General features: G+C 44.1%; 1 protein-coding gene across 1 annotated transcript in view; it reads left to right on the forward strand.

Annotated features, from left to right (window-relative positions):
* Positions 1–370: 370 nt before the first annotated feature.
* garnl3 (GTPase activating Rap/RanGAP domain like 3) overlaps positions 371–21,693 on the forward strand; it is a gene marked incomplete at its 5' end in the record, with an annotated part of 76,299 nt that continues 54,976 nt past the window's right edge. Inside the window, one exon of the mRNA XM_083982858.1 lies at positions 371–468. Within this exon, the coding sequence (XP_083838984.1) occupies positions 371–468 (98 nt within the window). The remainder of the gene's footprint in view (positions 469–21,693) is intronic.

Raw genomic sequence — 21,693 nt, forward strand, 5'->3', positions numbered from 1 at the left:
ACCACAACACCAAGAGGAGCAGCCCGCATGGAGATACCACCAACCCCGGCACCATGCACCTCTGAAAGCTCCAGCTCACCGTCCTTTGTGTAGCCTGAGGGGGGCAAAAAAAAAAAAAAAAAGTCTGCAAGATCCCACTTTCCTTGCTCCGCTGAGGTGAGCCGAGCCGAGCGGCTTCTTCTTCCCTCCTGTTCTTCATCGGCCAGCCTGCCTCTTTTTTTTTTTTTTTAATTTTTAATTTTTTTGGTCTTCCGCCTCTCGCAGTCCACTGCTCCGGTTTTTTTTTTTTTTTTTTTTTACTTTTTTTTTTTATCCTAGGAAAAGGAAAAGCTCTGCTGTTTCCCCGAGTCAACCTGCTCGCCCAGCACCCATGAATTCAGATAAAAATGTGTACCTCGGCAGAGACAAAGGCATCATGCGGAAGAGAGCCCTGCTCCTTCGGAAAGGTTGCAGCTTCGAGATCACCAGGTAAGCCCTCTCTCCTCGTCTTCTTTCATTTTTTTTTATTCTTTAATTTTGTGTGTCTGTCTGGGACAAGAGAGAGGAGCGATTAAAAATGGCTCGACCATCCCACAGAGGCTGCTTGCTCTCTGCTGCCCAGAAGTGGCACTTTACACGGGGCCCAACAGAGAGTTTGTGATGGGGTGTCCGTCTGTCTTTCACCTTGTGGATTGGTGATGTGATTTATAGCCAGGATCTGCTTTGTGTGTGTGTGTATGTTTGTGTATGTGCATGTGTGTATGTGTGTGTGCGTGTGCGCACTGGAGCGGAGGGATGTCCCCAAAAACATCCACCAGTCAGTGTATCCACAGAGGAGGGAGCAGGCACATTATCACACCGTCCTGCATCCGTTTATTCATCTCAATATTGTCTTTCTGTCTGTCTCAACCCCCCCACATCACATTGTCCACATCTCTGACTGTGTGTGTGTGTGTGTGTGTGTGTGTGTGTGTGTGTGTGTGTGTGTGTGTGATGGGGGGGGGGGGGGGGGGGGCAGATACGTGTCGTCTGCACCTGACTCTGCCATGTTGACAGTGTTGCTTAGTGGCAGGACACTGTCAATCATCATTTTTTTTACAGCCAGAGGCAGGTGTTGATTGGGCAGAAGAGCAGCCACAGTGCCCCCAAAGCTGTCCAATCCTGAGACACTCAGAGCTCAGAATATGCAGGTTTTAAATACCCCCACCCACCCCCCATACCAACCCCCTCCTCCCCTCCTCCTCATCTGCCCTCCCTCCCTGAAAAGAAGAAAAAAAAACTGGAGGCTATTTGATTTGAGGGGGTTCAGATCACCTGCTGTATGTAGTCTGCTGCTATACTGAAGCACAGCGGGGTGTCGGTGAGTTCATACACACTGAATGGCAGCAGACACATGAAGGCGCGGGGTCTCGGCGGAGGAGAGACCACATAACGTGCAGCTGATGCGACTTCTCTGTGTGGAGCGATTGGTTATTGGCAAAACCTCCGGGAGGTTTAAGACATTGTGTGTGTGTGTGTGTGTCGTCCTGTGGGCTCCTCCAGCAGCAGCAGGAGGAGGAGGATGGGGAAGAGGAGGAGGAGGAGGACACCGGCTCTGTGTGGATGTCCTAATCCGTCTGTGCAGCTCCCCGTGGAGTCCATCCATCACAAGTTACTCCGCTGTGGTTTGCATCAGTAAATATTTGGCGAAGGCTTTCACTGAAACCAGTTCCTCCTCCTGTACTTTGCATAATCACTGACTGTCCACAGGACTTCCTGCAGCTCGTTTACCAATAATTTATGATGGCAGTCATGTCAGAGCATCATCTAGGCTAGTAAGGTTAGCGGTGATGTCAGTGACACATGCACCGTATTTTATCATAACTGGTTCATCATTTGTGGTTTGTACTCCAACATTGACATCGACTTAGTGACAGTTTTAGGGTAAAAACTCCAGCTTGTAACCAGATTTTAATTTCCAAACATTAACACTGGGTCAGAATAATTCATTGGTTCTATAATGTCTTATTGTTGTTGTCATTTTTTCCTCACTGACAGTTCAAAGCCCCAAAATGTTCAATCTACCGCAAAGCAAACTGGGAAAAGCGGAAAAAATCTCACATTTGAGAACATGAAGGCGTCAAATATTTGGCTTTTAATTGTAAAAAAAAGTAACTTTAACTATTAATCAATAACTAATTGTCTTTCAATCACCTAATGAATCCAGATCAGATCTGTGTCTTCTGATTAGTATTGTCTCTGGTCACATCAGCGTCTCTCCTCCCACCTCAACTCTCATTTCCTGCTATTTCAGACAATCTGTGGAGGTGTGCAGCATCAGCAGCAGCAGCACGAGCGCAAATTTACCCATGATTCACACTCCGTTGCTCTTACAGCTGATAACTTTGTCTCAGTGGTTCAGTACGTGTTGTCGTCGGAGACGTCGTCCCCCTCCAGGCGGCCAGGTCTCCCTTCTCCAAACGGAGGATACAGTATGTATATAGTCAGTATATATTCAGGGCGCTACGTGGTGCAGAGCTCTGACTTTGTCCGAGCACTTACTTTCAAATTACACATCGCATCTAATTTGCTTGATTTATCCAGCGAAGTGAAGTGAAGTGAAGTGAAATGAAGGGGGTCTGTTCCTCCTCTGCAGGCTGTGTGGACCCAGGAGCTGCATGGTGAGGAGGCTTCCTGGCTGGCAGACTGTCTCTCAGACACTAGCAGTTTAACAGACAATCAATCTGAGCCGGGCCTGAAGTGCTACTGCATGGGCAAATAGATTCTCCTCCACTATACTGAGGGGATATGAGAGACACTCAAGTACAGGGTGGTGCTGCTGCTGCTGAGGCTGAGGATGGGGGCTGTGTATAATTCATTGTGCTGCAGAGAGGCATGGCCACACACACCTAACACACTTGGACAGCTTCATAAGGACACACTGTATGTTAGATCCCGGCTGTCATGTCACGTGTGCGATCACGCCAACACACACCACACATACACACACACACACACAATGGTTGAAGTGTTCCCATATGTTTTCCTGTGGAAGTATGTCATGAGGAGGTTTTATCTCGATATCGATCTGCCCTCGTTTTCTTCTCCGGGCTACAGACACAGACTCTGGGACTGTGAGTGAGGCATCTCACGGCACGTTAGCTTAGACGACTCTCTGAGGCCGCAATGAGATTACTGTCAGGGTCAGTTAGCCTAATTTTTTTTCTCTTTATTAATCGTTTATTCTATAAAATATCAGAAAACAGAATGGAAAAAGGCCCAAAGTGACATTTTCAAATCCACCTTAAAGCAAAAGATATTCAATTTAGAAGAAGAAGACACAAGACACTGGAGAAAAAAAGTTTGTTATCAATCAACTTGGGACCAGAAACTTGAATCTATAAGTGAAATCAAGATTCTCAGGGGGAAAGTTTGTGGGATTAAGCTTCCGTGATCTTTTTAAAGGAGTCGATCTGCTTTGAGATAAACGCATCACATGATTGTTTCTGACCGTGTGTCATCGTGACTAAGCTTTATCTAACAAAGTCAGCGCCAGGCTGCCAGTTGGCAGATTCTCTCTCCGACAGCAGCGGCTGCAGAGTTGCAGGTGAAAGCAAAAAAAAAGTTGAAGGAATCGCTGTGGGACTGAATGTTTGGTCGTTTGTTTCTCTCTGTGGCGCTGGTTGCAGGTGGTTGCATGTCTGTTTGTCTACTGCACAAATATAGCAGTGTGTAAGTATGGCATATCCTTCCTGACAGTGGTGAAGTTGCATTATGGGTAAGGAGGCGCCAGGTTCTGACAAGCAAGAGTGTCATAAAAAGATAGACTCATCCCTCTTGAATCACTGCAGTGCTATTTGACTTTATTTAAGCAAGCACACACAACTTTGGACAAGCTCTTTGCCCTCCAGTCTTGAACTTGACACAGCGAAGTCTGGAAAACCTCCAGGAACAACAAATCCTAACCTATTTAGTGTCGTTTTCTGTTTTCCGTTTCTTTTTTTTTCCATAACAATGGAGGCATGTTTCTCCGTCAGCTCTGCTCTGCGACCGAGCTCTCTCTTTCTCTGGCCTGTGTCAGAGCACTTCCAGTCAGCCCTGGTTAATTGTGTGTGAATAAGATTAGACTACACAGTGACACTTGAAGGAGCCAAGAAAGCACTGGCTCGACTCTGACCACGCGCTGGCAGCAACAAAACATAACTCCAACAGACGGTGACAGCGAGGGGGGGAAAATGTGAACGGACGTCGTTGTTGTTACCGGGCAGAATCTTTTTAAAAAAACAAAACCTTGACCTCGGTATGAACATCAGAAATCACAAGAAGTCGGCAAACGTGCTTTCTATGAATCCAGCATCAGCAGATTCTGGTGCGGTGGAAACTAAACTAACCTCATTGTGTGGAATCTTTTTCGGGTCTCGCTCGTCAATCCACAACAGAACATTTGTAGTTCATTTAAGGAAAGGCATGCACTGGCAGGGAGAATTGCCATGAGAGAGAGAGAGAGAGAGAGAGAGAGAGAGAGAAGAAAAAGCCTATTTATCATCAAGTCAAAAGCCGGGGCAATGTGTGATCAGGCGTTTGTTAGGCCTACTACGGTTTGACTTTGTCGCTCAAAATGAACAAATACGTTCAGATAAAGAGCCTGTTTACAATGTAGGGAGGAAAGATTAGCTCTGACGGCCTGGATTAATGACTTTTGATGAATGTTCGCTGCTCATTAATCAGTCCACTCAATTTGCCAATGTCACACAGCCCTTCCCCTTGCTTTTTACCAATCCGTGCACCCACCCTATACAAAAAAAAAGAAGAAAAAAAAAAGGCAAGGCGTCTGGAGAAAGTGGCGATAACTTCACCCTGCAACCTCGGCCCCACATTAGCAGAGCAAAAATAGCTCCTTGACGCGCCACAGCCTCAGAAACTCTTGACAGTCTCTATCCTTCACTCCCCCTCCCTCCCACCTCCTCCCTTTTATTCTCCGTTCTCCCTGAACCCCTCGCTCCAGAGGTTGTTTGAGTGCATTTTGCTTTGAAATGCTATCAGTGTCTTCATTAACCTCGCCCGCTGCCAAACCCACAATGTTTTGTGACCACGGTTGCCAGGAGTTCTGCTGCTGCAGCTCGCTGCTCGTTAGATTGGCACGAGAGCGTTTCCAGATGTGGCTGAAGAAGAAGAAGAAGTGCACCGTGCTGAGTTCACGTGCTTTGTAAACAAACGGCTGAGGGAGGTTTAAACATATGCATCTTTTAAAGAAAAAAAAAAGGGAAAGAGAGAGAGAGGGAAAAAGGGAAATATGTATTAGGGTTTGTCCTCATGTGGTTTCCTGCTGAAGCTTTTACAGTAGGCTTCAAAGCGGCGTGTGAATGAAGAACATGTGTTTTTGCTGTCAGACATGTTTTTCATGGTTTTAGATCTAAGAATGCAGAGCAGAGAGAGACTGTACACGGGCAGGAGGACCGATGATGATACTGAGACTGATGCGCTCCCAGTCGCAGACACAGTGAAAGTGGTTGTGATAGGCCGGTGCTGCCCGGGGCTCCCTCTGCGTTACAGTCTGTCATAAAGCATCCAGCAGGGGAAGAGATGAAGTGATGGGCCCGCACTGACATTTTTGCTGACTCGAGGCGCTCGTCTGCTTTGCATACAGTGAATCTTATTTCACTTTCACACGCACTAGACACAGGGGTTTCGCTCTTGCGTCAATGGAGCTGCAGTGCTGAGTCAACCGGCAGGAATTTGACATTTTAATTGTTTTGAGTCATATGAGAAATCAAAATGTTCTTGTTTTGCTTCATTCAATGGGAGAATTCTGCATTTACTTTATTACAAATGACATATCTTTGGGTTTAATGACTGTTTATCACATAAATCAAGTCATTTTGAAATGTTGTCTAGACCTTTGTGAAGTATGATGACGATTTTACTGACGTCTTTATGGACTGGATGATCAATGAGTTGAAAATAGTTGACAGCTCGACTGGTGTGGGTTTTTTGGGACTGATACTGATATGAAGGAGTAGAAAATGTCAGATAACCAGTTGATATATACATTTTCTGCTATGATCCCTCAAATATGGTTCAAACACTTCACCGTTTAACAATAAGTAACTTTATATTCCTCAGTGCAGCACTGCAGTAAACTCATGGAAAACTTAAAGGGGAACTATGCAAGATTTTTTACCTTAATTAAACAGCTTCAGAGTAATTGTGATGGGTAAATGACTTGTTACGAGGGAGAATGGAGACTCTCTGCTTTCCACCTATAGCTTCTTTTGGCCGAAAACCAACCTTGCAAGATCAGGGCCGCCAACGACCTGGTGTTCAGCTCTCGTCTCGGCGACACCACGACACAAACATAACTGTAATCTCCTGTTAAAGACAGCTAAGACTACACAAATATACACATCATAAAACATATGATATATAAGGTTATCCACTGCTCCTTGGATTTGGCTTCACTGAAAACAAATGCACAAGGCCGGTGTTTCGCAAAACAGCGAAAAGGTGACTGGACCTGCATAGCTCCCCTTTAAATGAAAATAACTGGAAAAAGGACAAACGCCTTTGATGAATACCATTACCCACAATGCAACAGTGTTTCAGACAGACATGTTATGCTAGTGGCAGCTAACACTGGAGGTTAGCATCAGGCTGCAGACGTCTGCTAAACTAACTCCACTCCCCCAGGTTCCTTTTATTCAAACCCGTTGCCTTCAGCTGTAACATACATCGACTCAAGTGACTTCATTTTCCACATGATGTCAAGACACATAAACAGAGTTTAATGTGTAAAATTCCTTCCTTCTATAATCATTAACATTTCCACCTTGACATATACAGTATACAGTATACGATCATTCGGTCAAACTGTTGCTGGAGAGAAAGCCGTTCTTTCCAGGGGTTACGATTGTTCGTTCGCACAGCGTTGGCGCAATGTTTTATCACTTGTCTTATTTCCGTAGAAGGTTGTAGCTGGGAAATTGAAACGGTGTTGCACGAGCTCGGCCGGTTCTTGCTCCGCTCAGCCGTACAGTGAGTCCCTCAGTGAGGTCTGATAAACACTGGACTGTAATCACTCCCATATGTGGCTGCATAGCTCAGCACAACCCGGCACAGTTCAGCCATGCGCACTACGCAGCGCACCAGGCTCATTTAGACAGAAAAATAGACTCAAATTACTAGAAGAGGAAGAAAAAAAAAATCCCTCGCTTGATTACAGCCCTATGTAAACTTTGACTTTTTGAGCAGAACATCTGCTTCCATTTAGGGCTTTAAGACACATACCTACACATTAAGATGCACTGTGCACTGCTTCAGGAAAACTTGGAGGCTGGAAAAATATTCCCCCATTATAGTTGCCTGGAATAAACCCAGCACAGTTGTACTTAAAGCTGGGCACTGGTTGAGATGCGGCCAGCCCGAGCTCGGCCACAAGCCACATGCATACGAGACCGATACTCGCAAAACAAAGTGAATGCGAGTGTGTGTGTGTGTGTGTTTGTGTGTGTTGAAGTGCCAGAGGAACGGAGCGCAGAGTATGAAAAGCTCAAAGGAAGTCTGCACAGTATGGCCACCGTCTGTGTGTACACTGCGATCTGCTTCACACCAGCCCGCTGCCCCCGTCATAACCCTTGAAGAGCGATCCAGGAGAGACTGGGGGGGGAGGGAGGGGAGGAAATGGAGCCAGTGAAGGGTTACTGTTGTACATTTTTACCCTGCGGTTTGAAGGGAGGCCGGCCAAAAACCTCCTCTTGGTTAGAGAGCGAGCAACAGAGGGAGACGGTGGAAGAGATGCAGGAGATGGAAGTGCAGTTTGGAAACTACCTATAGAGGCATTACATCTGAGACGGTATTATTTACAGTGGAGGGTGTAAAGAAGTGGCTCAGAAGCAGTGTAGACCTTCATTAACTGCAGGCCGACTACTGCGGGAGTATATGGATTATACTGTATGTGGCTATTTTTAACTAAAGGATGTTTTGCTACTGCAGAAGATAAAGTACGATCACACAAAAACACAAACAAACGCACTCACAATAGAGACAGAAAGGCCTCACTTTAACCTTATTTTGCATTTCGATTGCTCTCAGATGTATTTGACTGATTTGGACGTATTGTGATGAAAGAGCTGAAGTGTAATGTTGCATTTACATTTGGGAACGCCCCTTTCATAGAGCAGAGCCACATGTGGCAGGACGCCAGAGAGGTGAAGGCTTAAGACTTTTAAGTCCTTAGAGAAACAAGAGCCACGTCACCGGCTCTGTGATACTTACACTAAATCCCAAATAAGTCAGTGTGCTAACAGCGGTTGCTGCAGCGACAGGCCCAATGCCAAGCAGATGTAAATACCTGCCGTTCCCACCTTTTCCATTTAACATGATAGAGTTTTGCTAACTAGCATTAAAGAGGAACTAAGCAGGATTTCTCCCGTGGCTATGCTACATTTTTACCTTAATTAAAAAGCTCCGGACTAATTGTGATGGTTAACTACATGACTTGTGACTTGTTACGAGTGAGAATGGAGGCTCTCTGTCTTCCACCTGGCATCTCACGGCTGAAAACCAACCTTGCAACATCAGTGTAGTTACTCAGTCGCCGCCCCGGTGTCCCAGCTGTCATTTCTGCGGCACCGTGACACAAACGTGCTCCGTAACCGGCAATCTTTTGTTTATGATGGTTAAAACTACACAAATACACACGTCGTAACATCGTATACGTTATTTTGCTGGCTTCGTTGTAAACAAATGCACATGGACGAGAGGAGCATTAGCAAAACAGCAGAAAAGCCACCAGACTTGCATAGTTCCCCTTTAAACGCAGAGCACAGCTGAGGCTGATGGGAATGTGATTCGTTAGTGGAAGATGGATGTTGGTACCTAGAAGGTAATTATTACATGGCGACTCGACAATGAGACACCAGATGGAAAGACAGGAGATCACCAAGCTAAACGGTTCATCCTCTGGGGAACATGAACAAGGGCACGGGGATCAAAGATGCAGAACAACATGCTGCTAGTGTCCCATAGTAATTATAATAATATTATAATAATAATTCATGTTCATAGTTCTCATCTAAGCTCATATCATTTGGAAAATTAAGGAATTATAATGTAAAGAAACGAGGGAGCATCTGTATGTTTTAATACTGAATTTCACATGCATCATGTTGTTTGCTTTCACCACAAGATCATTCAAATTATATATATTTCTCTTAATGATTTGTATTGCATACATTCACACTGGTAGACAGCAGAACATCTCTAATAAGATAAAAATGATGCAATAAAGGCTTAATGATTCCTGTATGTAATTGAATTATAGATAATTAGATGGTGCTTATGTAAACTCTTGTATGAACAGGTTTTTGACCTCCCTCTCATCCACTTGTGATAACGGCTCTAACCACAAGAGGGCAGACTCTCCCTGTGTAAACACTGATGTGGACATACGGATGTTTGGTCAGAGGGACATTAGAGGAGGAGGAATTTCACACTTCTGACCCTTTTATCGAGTTAGTTTAGTTACTGATGCGTCACAATCTGAGAGGAGCAAAGTGTTTGATCTGCATGAAAACTCAAAGGAAGCAGGTGAAGAATAAAACATGACATGACTGGTGCACTGGTCATTCACACTTTTCCACTAGGAGGAGTAGGTGCATTAAGAAGCAGTGACAGGCTCATTCATTCAGACTCTCACTGTGTTTCTCTGCACTCTGTGACAATGTAAAACATCGTTATGACTCCACAAATGTGAACAAATCCCAGAATCAAGAGCACACACACAAAAACACACACACACACACACACACACACACGCTCAGCCAAAAAGGGCCAAAGGGCAGAGTGGTGTCCGGGGCCGGCACTGATCGTTACAGACAAAAGGTTAATTCACCTGATCACATTTAATGAGAGCGCCATCATAAATCGCTGCAGCCTGACACTGTGACATTTCACAGAGGCCACATGATGACCTGCTGGCATTTGGGACGGAGTAGAAACAAAGGGGTCGAGGTCTGAATCCAAATCATGCATGCATGTGTTTATGTATGTATGTGTGTGTGCTCGTATGCCTGTGTGTGTGTGTGTTCATGTGATTATGTGTGTAAACGACTGACATTAGAGAACATGTGAGCACAAACTAAAGAGGAGGGCAGCTGGCTGCTTACTGAAATGTAATTTTAGACGTTAAGTAGATGAACTGAGATCTTTTACGTGAGTTAAAGTATCAACACATCCATCTATCCATCCATCCATCAGCTGTATCGCTTATCTCTGCAGTCACTAGTCATGGAAGAGCTGGAGCTAATCCCAGCTACATAGGATGAGAGCTGGGTGACTGTCACAGGGCCGATATATAGAGACAAACAACGACTGACCTACAGTATGTGCTTATAAAGGGATAGTTCAACATTTTGGTAAACTGGCCCATTGCCATAATCCCTATAGTCATAGCAGTTGGTTTGTTACCTTTAATTGTCGGTGCAAGCTATTTCTTCAGAACGGTGGAGCAGAGCCGCGAGCTGCTCAGAGCTACACTACGGAGGCTCATGGGTTTCCCTCATCAAACTCATCAAATACACAATCCAACAACTCCAAAACGCTCTCGTGGACAAGTTGTGACCTGAACATTCATCACGCTATGAGATAATAACGTAACGTTACAAGACAGAGTTGTTTTTGAGGTAAGTTCATGCAAAACCGCTGATGCGCGTTCCCATCGAGGGCAGTTTTTCAGCAAGCAGTCTCTGAATTTGCCTCGAAAACAACTAAGTCTCGTAATGTTCCGTTATTATCTCATAGCGTGGTGAATGTGCAGGTCACAACTTGTCCACCAGAGCGTTTTGGAGTTGTTGGATTGTATATTTGATGAGTTTGATGAGGGAAACCAAGAAATCCCATTAGTCTCCGTAGCGTAGCAATGAGCAGCTCGCGGCTCTGCTCCCCCGTTCTAAAACCCACCCAGAAAGGCCTCAGGTCCAGTCTCACCACCAGTATCAATGCAACAACATAAAAATGTCAATATAAGGTTGCAGCTGTCTGTCAGTGCTTTTCTTATCCATTAATGATTAGGTGCATGTTTGCATGTTCTCCCTGAGCGTGCATGGTTCTCCCCAGGTTTCTCCAGCCTCCTCCTCCTCCCACAGTCCAAACACATGCTCATTAGGTTAATTGGTGACTCTAATTTGCCTGTAAGTGTGAATGCGAGCAGCAGTGGTTGTTTGTCTCTATTATGTGTCGGCTCAGTGACAGACTGACGACCTGTCCAGGCTGTACCCCGCCCTCCTCCCCGGATAAGCAGCAGTATAGTTAATGGATGGATCGCTGCTGGATCCCTTAATCATTTCAAAAAGGGCCAAGACAGAGTAGTGTGATGACTTCTTTAACTCAACCCGCTTGTCAAAAACTAAAATATATTCATATTCGAGGAACTGAAACTAGTGAAAATTTGGCGCTTTTTTTTTTGCAAGATGGTCACCAGTTGCTGAAATATTCTGTAAATCGATGAATCAGTCCCTCATTCAAACTCCTGCTGAGGTAAAAGTTTAGAAGAGATAATATTAAAGGCATAGTTCAACATTTTGGCAAATTGACCCATTGCCATAATCCCTTTAGTTTTAGGAGTAGGTTTGTTACCTTTGATTGTCGGTGCAAGCTGTTTTTAGAATGGCGGAGCAGAGCCGCGAGCTGCTCAGAGCCACGCTACGGAGGCTAATGGGATTGCTTGGTTTCCCTCAAATACACAATCCAACAACTCCAAAATGCTCTGGTGGACAAGTTGTGACCTGCACATTCACCACGCTATGAGATAATAACAGAACGTTACAAGACAGAGTAGTTTTCGAGGTAAATTCATGCAAAACCGCTGATACATGTTCTCATGGGGGCAGTTTGTCGGCAAGCAGTCTCTGCATTTGCCTCGAAAACAACTCTGTCTCTGTGCCTTTGCCAAAATGTTGAACTATCCCTTTAAGATGCACTTAAAATATATTCAAGTACTCATTGTGCAGAAAAATGGGCACAGGGGAGCTACTAGAGAAGTACAGTATATGATTCAGTGGTTCACAACCTTGGGATGGAGTATGGTTTAATCTGTAACAGTGTTTTAATGCATCAAAAGTAAAATAAAAGTAATTAGGAGTCCCAAATATTACATCAGGAGATTTTACAATCTGTGCAGCATACAGCATCCTCAGATCCTCAGATCAAGACAAGGAAACACTCGCAGGGAAACAAAAACATGGAGGAAATCTGCCTCCACTGTCCAGGTGTAAACACCAGCACCAGCGCTAGTGAATAAACAATGGTCGAATCATTCCATAAGCAAATGAAGCCATCTATCATAACTGCCCTCCGCACCCCCTCCCACCCCCCACCCTCCCCGCCGGTTACATATTATCCAGGGACAAAGCCTCATCAAAGAAAAGTGGAATCATGTCCCGTCTATTGATTTGCATGTTGCACCTGGATGTGTGCGGCTGATAAAACCTCACGTCGTTCATGTGTTTCCGCTCGTTTTTCTATTGAAAGAAAATTACTCCCATCGGACCCAGAGTGATCTAGTGTACGTCTAATCACATTGTGCATTTTCACACACACACACACACACACACATTCACATACACATATACATACACACAGTAACAGAGTCAGTGTTTACAGTAAATCCTGCGTGGGAAAGGTGCCGTTGGTCAGACGTGGCTTACTGGGTGAGACTAAAGGGCCGGCGTGGCAGCTGTCCAGAGAGGAGGCGGCGCGGCTCGGAGGGATTAGCAAAAACTTATTGACTCGAGAGCTCCTGATCCGCATCATGCAGCTTCAACTGGCTTCAACTGCTGAGGAAAAACCCTGCGTGCACGCATACACACACACACACAGAGACATGCATGTTGTGTGCACCTGTGCACCGCGATGGCCATGGATTGCGAACCCACACACTATAATGCTTACACCTACATTTATATCCTGCAGCTTTTGAAGTTGCATTTGTCTGGGGGAAAGTGGAGCCTGGGATAGTCCATCACTGTCAGGTCCCACACACACACACACACACACACACATTGAAGAATGAGGTTTATAGTTAATACATCACCTCCTAACTAATAGATCCAAAGCACCAACCTCACTGATTACTCACCATAATAGAAGGAGTGTGAGCCCTGTAGGTTTGTTGTAGCAGCTCGGCGACATGCAAATATACGATGGGTGGGAATGTGGCGACACCTACTGCAGTCTAATCGGGTTAATCCGTGAGCAAATGGCACGATCATGGAAATAAAACGGTGACATTCAGCCTCATTATTACCTGGATTACGTTGCCATGAATACAGCTGAAACACTAAATTGATCAGGTGAAAGTTAATCCACTTAAATCGTGTGTTAATAGTCATTTATTTGGGATGTTCAGTGTTAATAGCTGAGGTTAAAAATACATTTAAATATTTTTTCTCCACCTTTTGACAAAGAAAGTTAACAAGCAAGTACATGAAAAAGTTCAAACACTTTGGACAAAGGAAGAATAACATCATGTTGTTGTTGTCTCTTTCCTCAGATCTGCTCCAGAGGAGTTTAGTCTGTGTAGGTGGTGCAGATGCTGCAGAGCCTTTTTTTTTTTTTTTTTAAACAAATACATCTGTGTTTTTACTAAATCTCAATCTGTCACCAAATGCAGCTTCTTGATATTTGCAGAGCTGCACATTTTCACCACTTAATCCACAAACTGGAAGACAGATTAGTCAATTAATCCATTAGTTGATCCACAGGAAATGAATCACAACTTCCTCATACAGTATATGAATCTATGCTGTTTTTTTTCTTTCTTTAGTTTTACATGAAAGCAAGTGAAATATCTTTGGGTTTCGGAGCAGTGGAGATGTACTTGATGCACTTGAAGGCATCAGCAGAGACACAAACAGCTCTTAGCATCTCAGTTTCCATTGTGAGGAACCCTGGTGGATTATATTCATCACCTGGAGGAGTGGACGCTTTATTGTCACATTACACCGGTTTCATTCATTTTGTCGCGACCGGTTTTGTTCTTCATTCAGGTCGACGGCTCCTGACGCCACGTCTAACAGGCCGATCTCTGAACAGGAAGTCTTCCCCATTTGAACTTCCTTTTGTCGCTGAATTTACAAGCGACCGTTGGAAAAAAAAAACAGAAGCCCTTATGCAAAGGCCATGGAGACCATGAGCGTGTCAAAGGGTGACAATTGTGTGGGTGGGTGTGGTGGTAGTGTGTGTTGTGTTATGCAACATGCATGAATGTCTGTGTGTGTGTGTGTGTGTGTGTGTGTGTGTGTGTGTGTGTGTGTGTGTGTGTGTGTGTGTGTGTGTGTGTGTGTGTGTGTGTGTGTGTGTGTGTGTGTGTGTGTGTGTGTGTGTGTGTGTGTGTGTGTGTGTGTGTGTGTGTGTGTGTGTGTGTGTGTGTGTGTGTGTGTGTGTACGTGCTCTAATTAGAGGTGGGGGTGTTCAGGTGTCTCAGGTTTGTTTGTTTGTAATTTGACCCTAATGTGAGAAAACAAAGTTTTTTTTTTTAAATTTCCAGCTGTGTTTTATAGAAGCAGCTTTGTGTTTGTGTTTATGTTTGTTCTTCAGGCCGTTGCAGATTACAGCTGCGGCTATTTCCAAAGCTGCTGCATCCACATTCATTCAGAAAGAGAGAAAATGCCATGCGTGTCAGTAGCTTTAGGTGTTTTCCTGTTGTGTGGTGTGGTTGTGCCACAGAGGGGGGGGGGGGTTTCTTCTGATTAAAAATTGATGAACAGCTGAGTGTCGTGTAGCCTGAGCCGAGCATTCCTGCACTCTTTCATGTCATGTGTGTGTTGGTGTGTGTGTGTGTGTGTGTGCAGTGTGTAGGCTGAGCTGCTGGAGACGCAGGCTGCGGCTGGCCTATTGTGAAGGTATCAGATTTACTTAAGCTCATATGTCACCTGCTATTCTGCGCGTGTGAGCACAGAGCGGAGAATTAAAGTCCTCCTCGACATGTTTTTGCCACATTCCTCTGTTTCCTTTTACTGCGTGTCCTCGCCTTCATATGTGCAGCGCCACTCGCTCGCAGCTCCAGTGTGACAAGTGACAAGTATTTTTTCTTTTAGCCTGTCCTCCTTCTCCTGACAGGACAGATTCACATTTTCTCATTCCAGTCCTCTACCAATACTCACATGAAGCAGCTTTATGTCTATAATGGTTTTTCTATTGTAACTCTATATACCAAACCAAAGCTAATCCAAAGCTAACTGAGGCCTCATCAGTCTGAATTAAAAATAATCTTTCAGTTATTTATTGCAACCAAAATTCATTATTTTTCTATTCCTCCACTGCAGCTCAGCGTGGAAATGTTTGGCAAATTCATTCTAAGAAAACAAGCTCTTCATTAAAATAAAGTGACGACTGTGGAGTTTGTCCCTCCATCACTTACATTGGACTCTCATTAAAATCTTTTCGCAGCCAGATATGAATGAGTCAGAGCGACCAAAATATTTAAATACACACATGCGGCCATGCAAATAGTGTTTAAAGATGGAAATGATAGATGTGATGTTCCCCTATAGGAGACCACAGACTTTCTATAGCTCATGTAACACTCCTGTAATCACTCTGATGCTTCATTACGTTCAAATTCATGCAACTGCTTCTAAACTTTTGCAGAAAGTGAAATCTGAAACAACCCCAACAAAATTACGGTATGTGGATTTCTGCTTATAAGAGGTCAAACAGGAAGTTTGTCTAAATGTTGAATACTGTAAATAATAAAATACTTTATATATCTTTGTCTTAGAAGAGGAAGCATTTATTCACTTCACCCTAGAAAACATGAAGTTAGTCACCATAAACTGGATTAAACTGGATTCTTTAAAGCTCCTGTCTATATTTGGGAGTTTATAAAGTATCTGATAACATTATATCAGTTGATGAGCAAAACATAAACAATAGATTTGCTCTGTTTTTGAACAATTGTGATCAAGATATGTGCAAAATGTCAGTATTTAAGTAACATTTAAAGGTAAAACACAATAAAAAGTGTACTATTATTATTATAACATAACAGTATTTGTCAAAAAACACCAGATTGGATCTTTGCTGTGACACGTTGTCACTCCAGTTCCTCTAATGAACGTGGCAGCGGTGTAATGAATGCTGCTCTCAGATCTGTGCATGTGTCGCTGCGTCACCTAGAATGTTAAATAACCCAGGAGTCGATCAATAAGAGGTAGAAAAGTGCATTTTAAAGACATTAAAAAAGGAGGCGAGAAGAAGAGAGGTTGCATGAGTGGGTGAGTGAATGAATGAATGAATAAATGAATGACCTCATCTCTGCCTAGACCTCCTGTTGAGTGGGATTATGGGTAGACCCTGAGGAGCTCATAAGAGTGATCGATTGGTGACGATCTGAGAGGCCAGAGAAACACAAAGACCATTTTCCTCCGAGACAATCTCAGATCTCCCTAATCACCTTCCATAGAGGACATATAACTCATAACTCATGTCTTAAACCATTTGCACATAATTTCTTATCCATTATAGAGCAACTTTTGGATTGCCAGATTGTGGAGGAATTGCTTCTTCATACAACATCTTGATGCATCTGGATGAATTAGGAGCTTTATTAGGTCAAGGTTGATTAATAGGTGTTAATTACTGAATTAAGAGCATTTTTATAGACAAATAAAGAAAGGATAAACACCGGCCAACCTGGCAACCTCAAACTGTGCCGATATGAAAGCCCTATAATTGATCTGTTAAGGATTATTAATAATTTACTTATTGCCTATTAATTATGCCATTAATTAGACGGTGCATGATCCAAAAGCTGCACTCACACTGACATGTGTTGCTCTTCTCAGCTTCCTAACTCACCGAGAGCCACTTTTTTTTTTTTTTAAGAAAACAGGGAAACAACACACAGGCTTATAGTGTCTCTTCATGTTGGGCTCTGGCTGAGAGCTCGCACCGGGTGACAAAGACTCAGCCCCATGCAGCCTCAGCCCCTCTCCTCCTGCATCCTGACATCACTTTGCGCTCCGGGATACTGTCACTGTAGAGAAGCTTTGCGTAATTGACGATGATGTAACAGCAGCAACTCAAAGAAGAAGAAGAGGAAGCAGAAGGAGAAGGGGGGAGAAAAAAAAGGAGCGATAAGAATAATCTGCTCTGAATGGCGCCTTTTGCTCTGCAGAGCCTCCAGCGAAAACCTGTGTTGGCTTGAAATGCACCACAGAGAGAGAGAGAGAGATAGACAGAGAGAGAGAGAGAGAGAGAGATACAAGAGAGAGAGAGAGAGAGACTCCTATGGCAGAGCTCTTTCCGCTTCACCATCATGCTGTGACCAGTTGCGCGCGCTCACGGAGCCAAGAGCACTGAGAGAGAGAGAGAGAGAGAGAGAGAGAGAGAGAGAGAGAGAGAAAGAGTCGGACGACCACCAGCCGGGTTGAGATCAGCTGTTGTCGGAGTTTGCGCCGCAGTGATGCTCCTGAGCTCTTAGCCGGAGGAGGACCAGACCGGAGGGAAGGAGAAGAGGGAGAAGGAGAAGAGGCAGAGACAACAACAACACACACTCAGAGGGAGAGAGAGACACCGGTTTGTTGTTGTCGCCTTGTCCGCTGGACTGACATCGCATGGGGACATGAACAGTGTGGATCCAGCGTCCAACAAACTGTTGACTTTCAATCAGCGGTAAAAACAAACACAAAAACACAAAACAAAGGCACCAACACATCCTATACTGTTACCTGTGTGTGTGTGTGTGTGTGTGCATGTCACCTCTCATCTGTTGAATGTGCAGCTCTGTGCCGTCGCTCTGTCGTTTCCCTGCAGCACCGATGCCAGTTTTTATTTTTTATTTTTTATTTTTTTTATTGCTGCAGCCCTGAGCAATTTAGACAAAGCTGGGGGGAAAAAAAAACACCTGCTCCGTTTGTTCGGTGCGTAAAGTGCCACGTTACGCCGCGACATCGGTTAATAATGTTGACAGTAATCGACTTGTTTCGGAGTCTAGTTTTCAGTATACTTGTCTAGTTGTGTATCAAGTGCATGATATATAGTATTGAGTATTGACCTTTTATTTTTTTCTTCCTATTTCCTACTTTGCATGGCAAACTGAGCGCCACTGAATCCACAAGTCTCCTCTTCTCCAGTCTGGAAGTATTGACGCTCCTCAACAACAGACTCTTTGAGCCACAACAGCTTTTTAATTAAAACCACAGCGCTGGGTTTTACTCATAGGGTTTTACTCTATGATGTGCAGCTTTGTTTTTATAAAACTGTGTTGGTGGTGGTGGTTGTTGGTTGGTTCATCCCTTGATTATTAATTGAGCTATCTCTCTTTTTTGTTGTTGTTTCATTTCACGTCTAGGGGAGGGCTGGACGTTACAGTAGGGTATGTAGCTACACGCGTGGAAAACGGTGAATAATTCATGTCGTGCCTCTCAGTCTCAGTTCAAGGTAGACTGGAGGTGCTCGCGGCTTGGGCAGTGTGTGACAGCAGCAGCAGCAGCAGAATAACGTATGGTGGTGGTGGTGGCCACGCTGAAGGCTGAGCATCTGGCTTTAACTGTGCAGCTGAGTTCAGATGTAGTCCAAGGTTATAGGCTACACTCTGTGTGCTGCTGGTCGCTCATTTCCAGCCTCTCTCTCTCTCTCTCTCTTTTACTGTTGATGACTGATCTGAAAATGCCACCACTGCAGCAGCAGAAGCAGCAGCAGCAGCTCTTTACCAGTTTTAAAGCAACACCAGGCACAGAGCTTTGGGGGATGGGGGATTGGGTGGGGGGGCTGCAGTGACACTTGAGCAGCACTGAGGCAGAGGTATCATATAGTAAACATACATCCAGCTCTGTGCCACAGGCTGCTCTAGTCTGCACAGCACGCTGGTAGCTGTATTTGCAGAGAGAGAGATAGAGAGAGAGAGGGACCAAAGAGAAGCTAAGGATAATTTCATTAATTGCTCTTGTCATATTGCTGTTATGGCTTGTTATGGCGTTAATTGATCCCTCCATTCATCACTGTGGCAAAATGACTGTGACTTATTCGTTCATCACAAGCTGTGTGCGGTGCAGAAAGTGTGTGATGCTTTTAATGCACCGAGCCACATCTGTATCATCATCATCATCATCATCATCTGTGTTTGTTATGTTGGTGCAATGGTTTTGGATTCAACAAAGTTCCCGGATTGAACCTGTTACATGTACACGTGTGCACTGGAAACGTTTCTAATCTGTGTCATTTCCCCATGTGATTCTGGCGCCTCTGTAGCGGGAACTGCTGCAGAAAACAGTCGACTGACACTTGAATTATTTAGACTGTCAGGTGTAGTCGCCAGGTATGGATGTGTGAGACAGAGGGAAGTGAAATGTTAGGTCATTTCTGCACGTGTTGCCAGTTAATGAACCTGTTTTTTTATGCATTTTATTGTCAACAGTCTCAACAATCTTTGTGTTTGGTAACGCTTATTGTTTTTTTTTGTTTTTTCTGTGTCTCTTTGTGGAACGATTGACGAGTTGAAAGGGTCACCACACGGTTATGTGATGTAACCTCTTTGTCTTCAGCAGCACAGGGAGGATTCATACGATCAGTGTTGTGCACTGGTGATTTATACTTCACATTTGACTGTATGTGTATGGAGCCGCTGTCCATTGCCTTGTGACAGAAACCACAATTTGTAACCTTTCCCGTACTCCATTACTGAGGGGCAGCAGTTGAGTAATGAATATCCATTCTACCTCTTTCTGTTTCAGAGCGATTTCTCTTTGGTTCCAAGCTTTCAAAGTCATTTTTCTTTGGCTAACAGCCATTACGCTGCTGGAAAGTGGGATATCTGAACTGTTGCAGAGGGGTGCAGAGTTCAACTTATGATTTCCAAACACATGGACAGCAGCTTCGAATCCAAGATAATGGGTTTTCTTTTTCTTCTTTTTCAACCATATATGTCAAACGCATGTTGTGCAGCTCGTGAGTGAGTGAGTGCAGGTTAACAGGGCGTCCATATTTATACATAGTAGTTATCATCTTCAGCAGCAGCTCTGTGTGTCGGCGCAGCTTTGAGCTGAGTTACAATTCATCCTACGGGAAACATGAAATACTGTAAGAAATTCCTTGGCAATCTCAAGAATAGCTGTCGAGATATTTCAGTCTGGATTTAAGATGTGGACGGACCCCCCAGAGCTGCACCGCTAATATGACTTGAATATAATATGAAAAACAGCAAAGGATATAAAATGGACATAAAACCTTCATAATATCGGCGCTTTATGAGAAGCAATAAATAATCTTTACTCAAACTCAGCACTTATTCAATATTGAGAAACTTAAGTCCTTGGTTTGATGCAGGAGAAGAATCTCTGACATCAAGAGGATGTGCTTTTTTCATTTTCTTTTTATTCAATGGTGTTGCAGCTTTGACTCTTTGTACAAATACTGTACTTGAAATCTGGATGTGTCATTCTCGCTTGCTGTTGAACTCCCGGCGCTCTGTTGTTTCTCATCAGACTCGAGGCACTTTACTCCCCCCGGCCCGTTCCACCTCTTTAATAGGTGTCAGCATCGCTTGAACGTTGCTCATCTGTTTGGTCTGACAGAAACCACCTTGTGTGTGCAAACGGCTTTTAGTTCACCACAGGCTGCGATTCCTCCTCCTCCTCCTCCTCCTCCTCCTACACGTGTTAAAATACCTCTCGTTTTTTTTTTTTTTAAGTGAAGAAGCTAAAATTGAACAAAATGAATGTTTTCCCAAAGAAACAAAAGGAACATTCTCACCCTGGCAGTAAACACTTTTCCCTGCGGGCATTGCAGAGCCAAGTGTTGAGGTTTTTGAAAAAGAATATCTAGTGCACGAAACCCGCCAAGTGACTGCTTTGATGCAGAACAACTCAAGCCAGAAAGCCAAACCGTTTAACCAAGGTTATTAAACAAAATATCTCTCTTGAACCACAGCCACTTGAGGGATGTTGTTGGTAGCATGAGCAATTTTAAAACCAAGAGAAAACAACTCTTTTTTTTCCCACTTCTAACATAAAAAATTTATAAATATATAAACTTAAACATCGGCAGACTCTAAAAGCCTTTTCCCGAAGGAGAGGAGCTTCACCAGGAGATAGAGCGGTTTTCATTAGCAAGGTGGGTGGGGTGGGTGCAACTTAATTACCCCCCCCCACCCACCCACCCATCCTCCAATGTAAAATCCTTTTCGTCTGAAAGGAAAGGTGAAGGGTAAGGAGAGATAGCGACCTGGGTGCTGAGGAGAAAAAAATGGGTGAGGTGCAGTATATGGAGCTCCAGCAGACCCCCACCCCCACCCATGGTCGCAAAAAAGCAAGCAGGAAGAGAGCGGGTATAAGGAAATGAAGCAGTGATGAATAGGCTACATCCTGTTGTACAGATGCACTTTAAAATATGTCCTTTAAGCTTGAGTGTACATTATGTATTAACAACCCCACTCTGCCTTCATCTCCTCCTCTGCAGAGAGAGAGAGAGAGAGAAACCTAGGGGGAAGAGTTAGGGGGGAGATAGACAGACAGGACAGGGAGTGGGGGATGTGGTCAGGAGAGGAAGCAGAGACAGAAGACAATCATACAGATACTGGATGGATGCAGATGGAGCAATTCACTTTATAATATGTTTCCTAAGATGTCAGAAAATACCCCTTTATATCAAAAGTTACTATATATCAAATGTGTGTTTTGCCACAATAACTATCAGTTTGCATGTAGCACTGATGAGATGCGACCATGCAGCTGCAGTGTG

The sequence above is a fragment of the Trachurus trachurus genome, assembly GCF_905171665.1.
Source record: "Trachurus trachurus genome assembly, chromosome: 12".
Classification (NCBI taxonomy): Eukaryota; Metazoa; Chordata; class Actinopteri; order Carangiformes; family Carangidae; genus Trachurus; species Trachurus trachurus.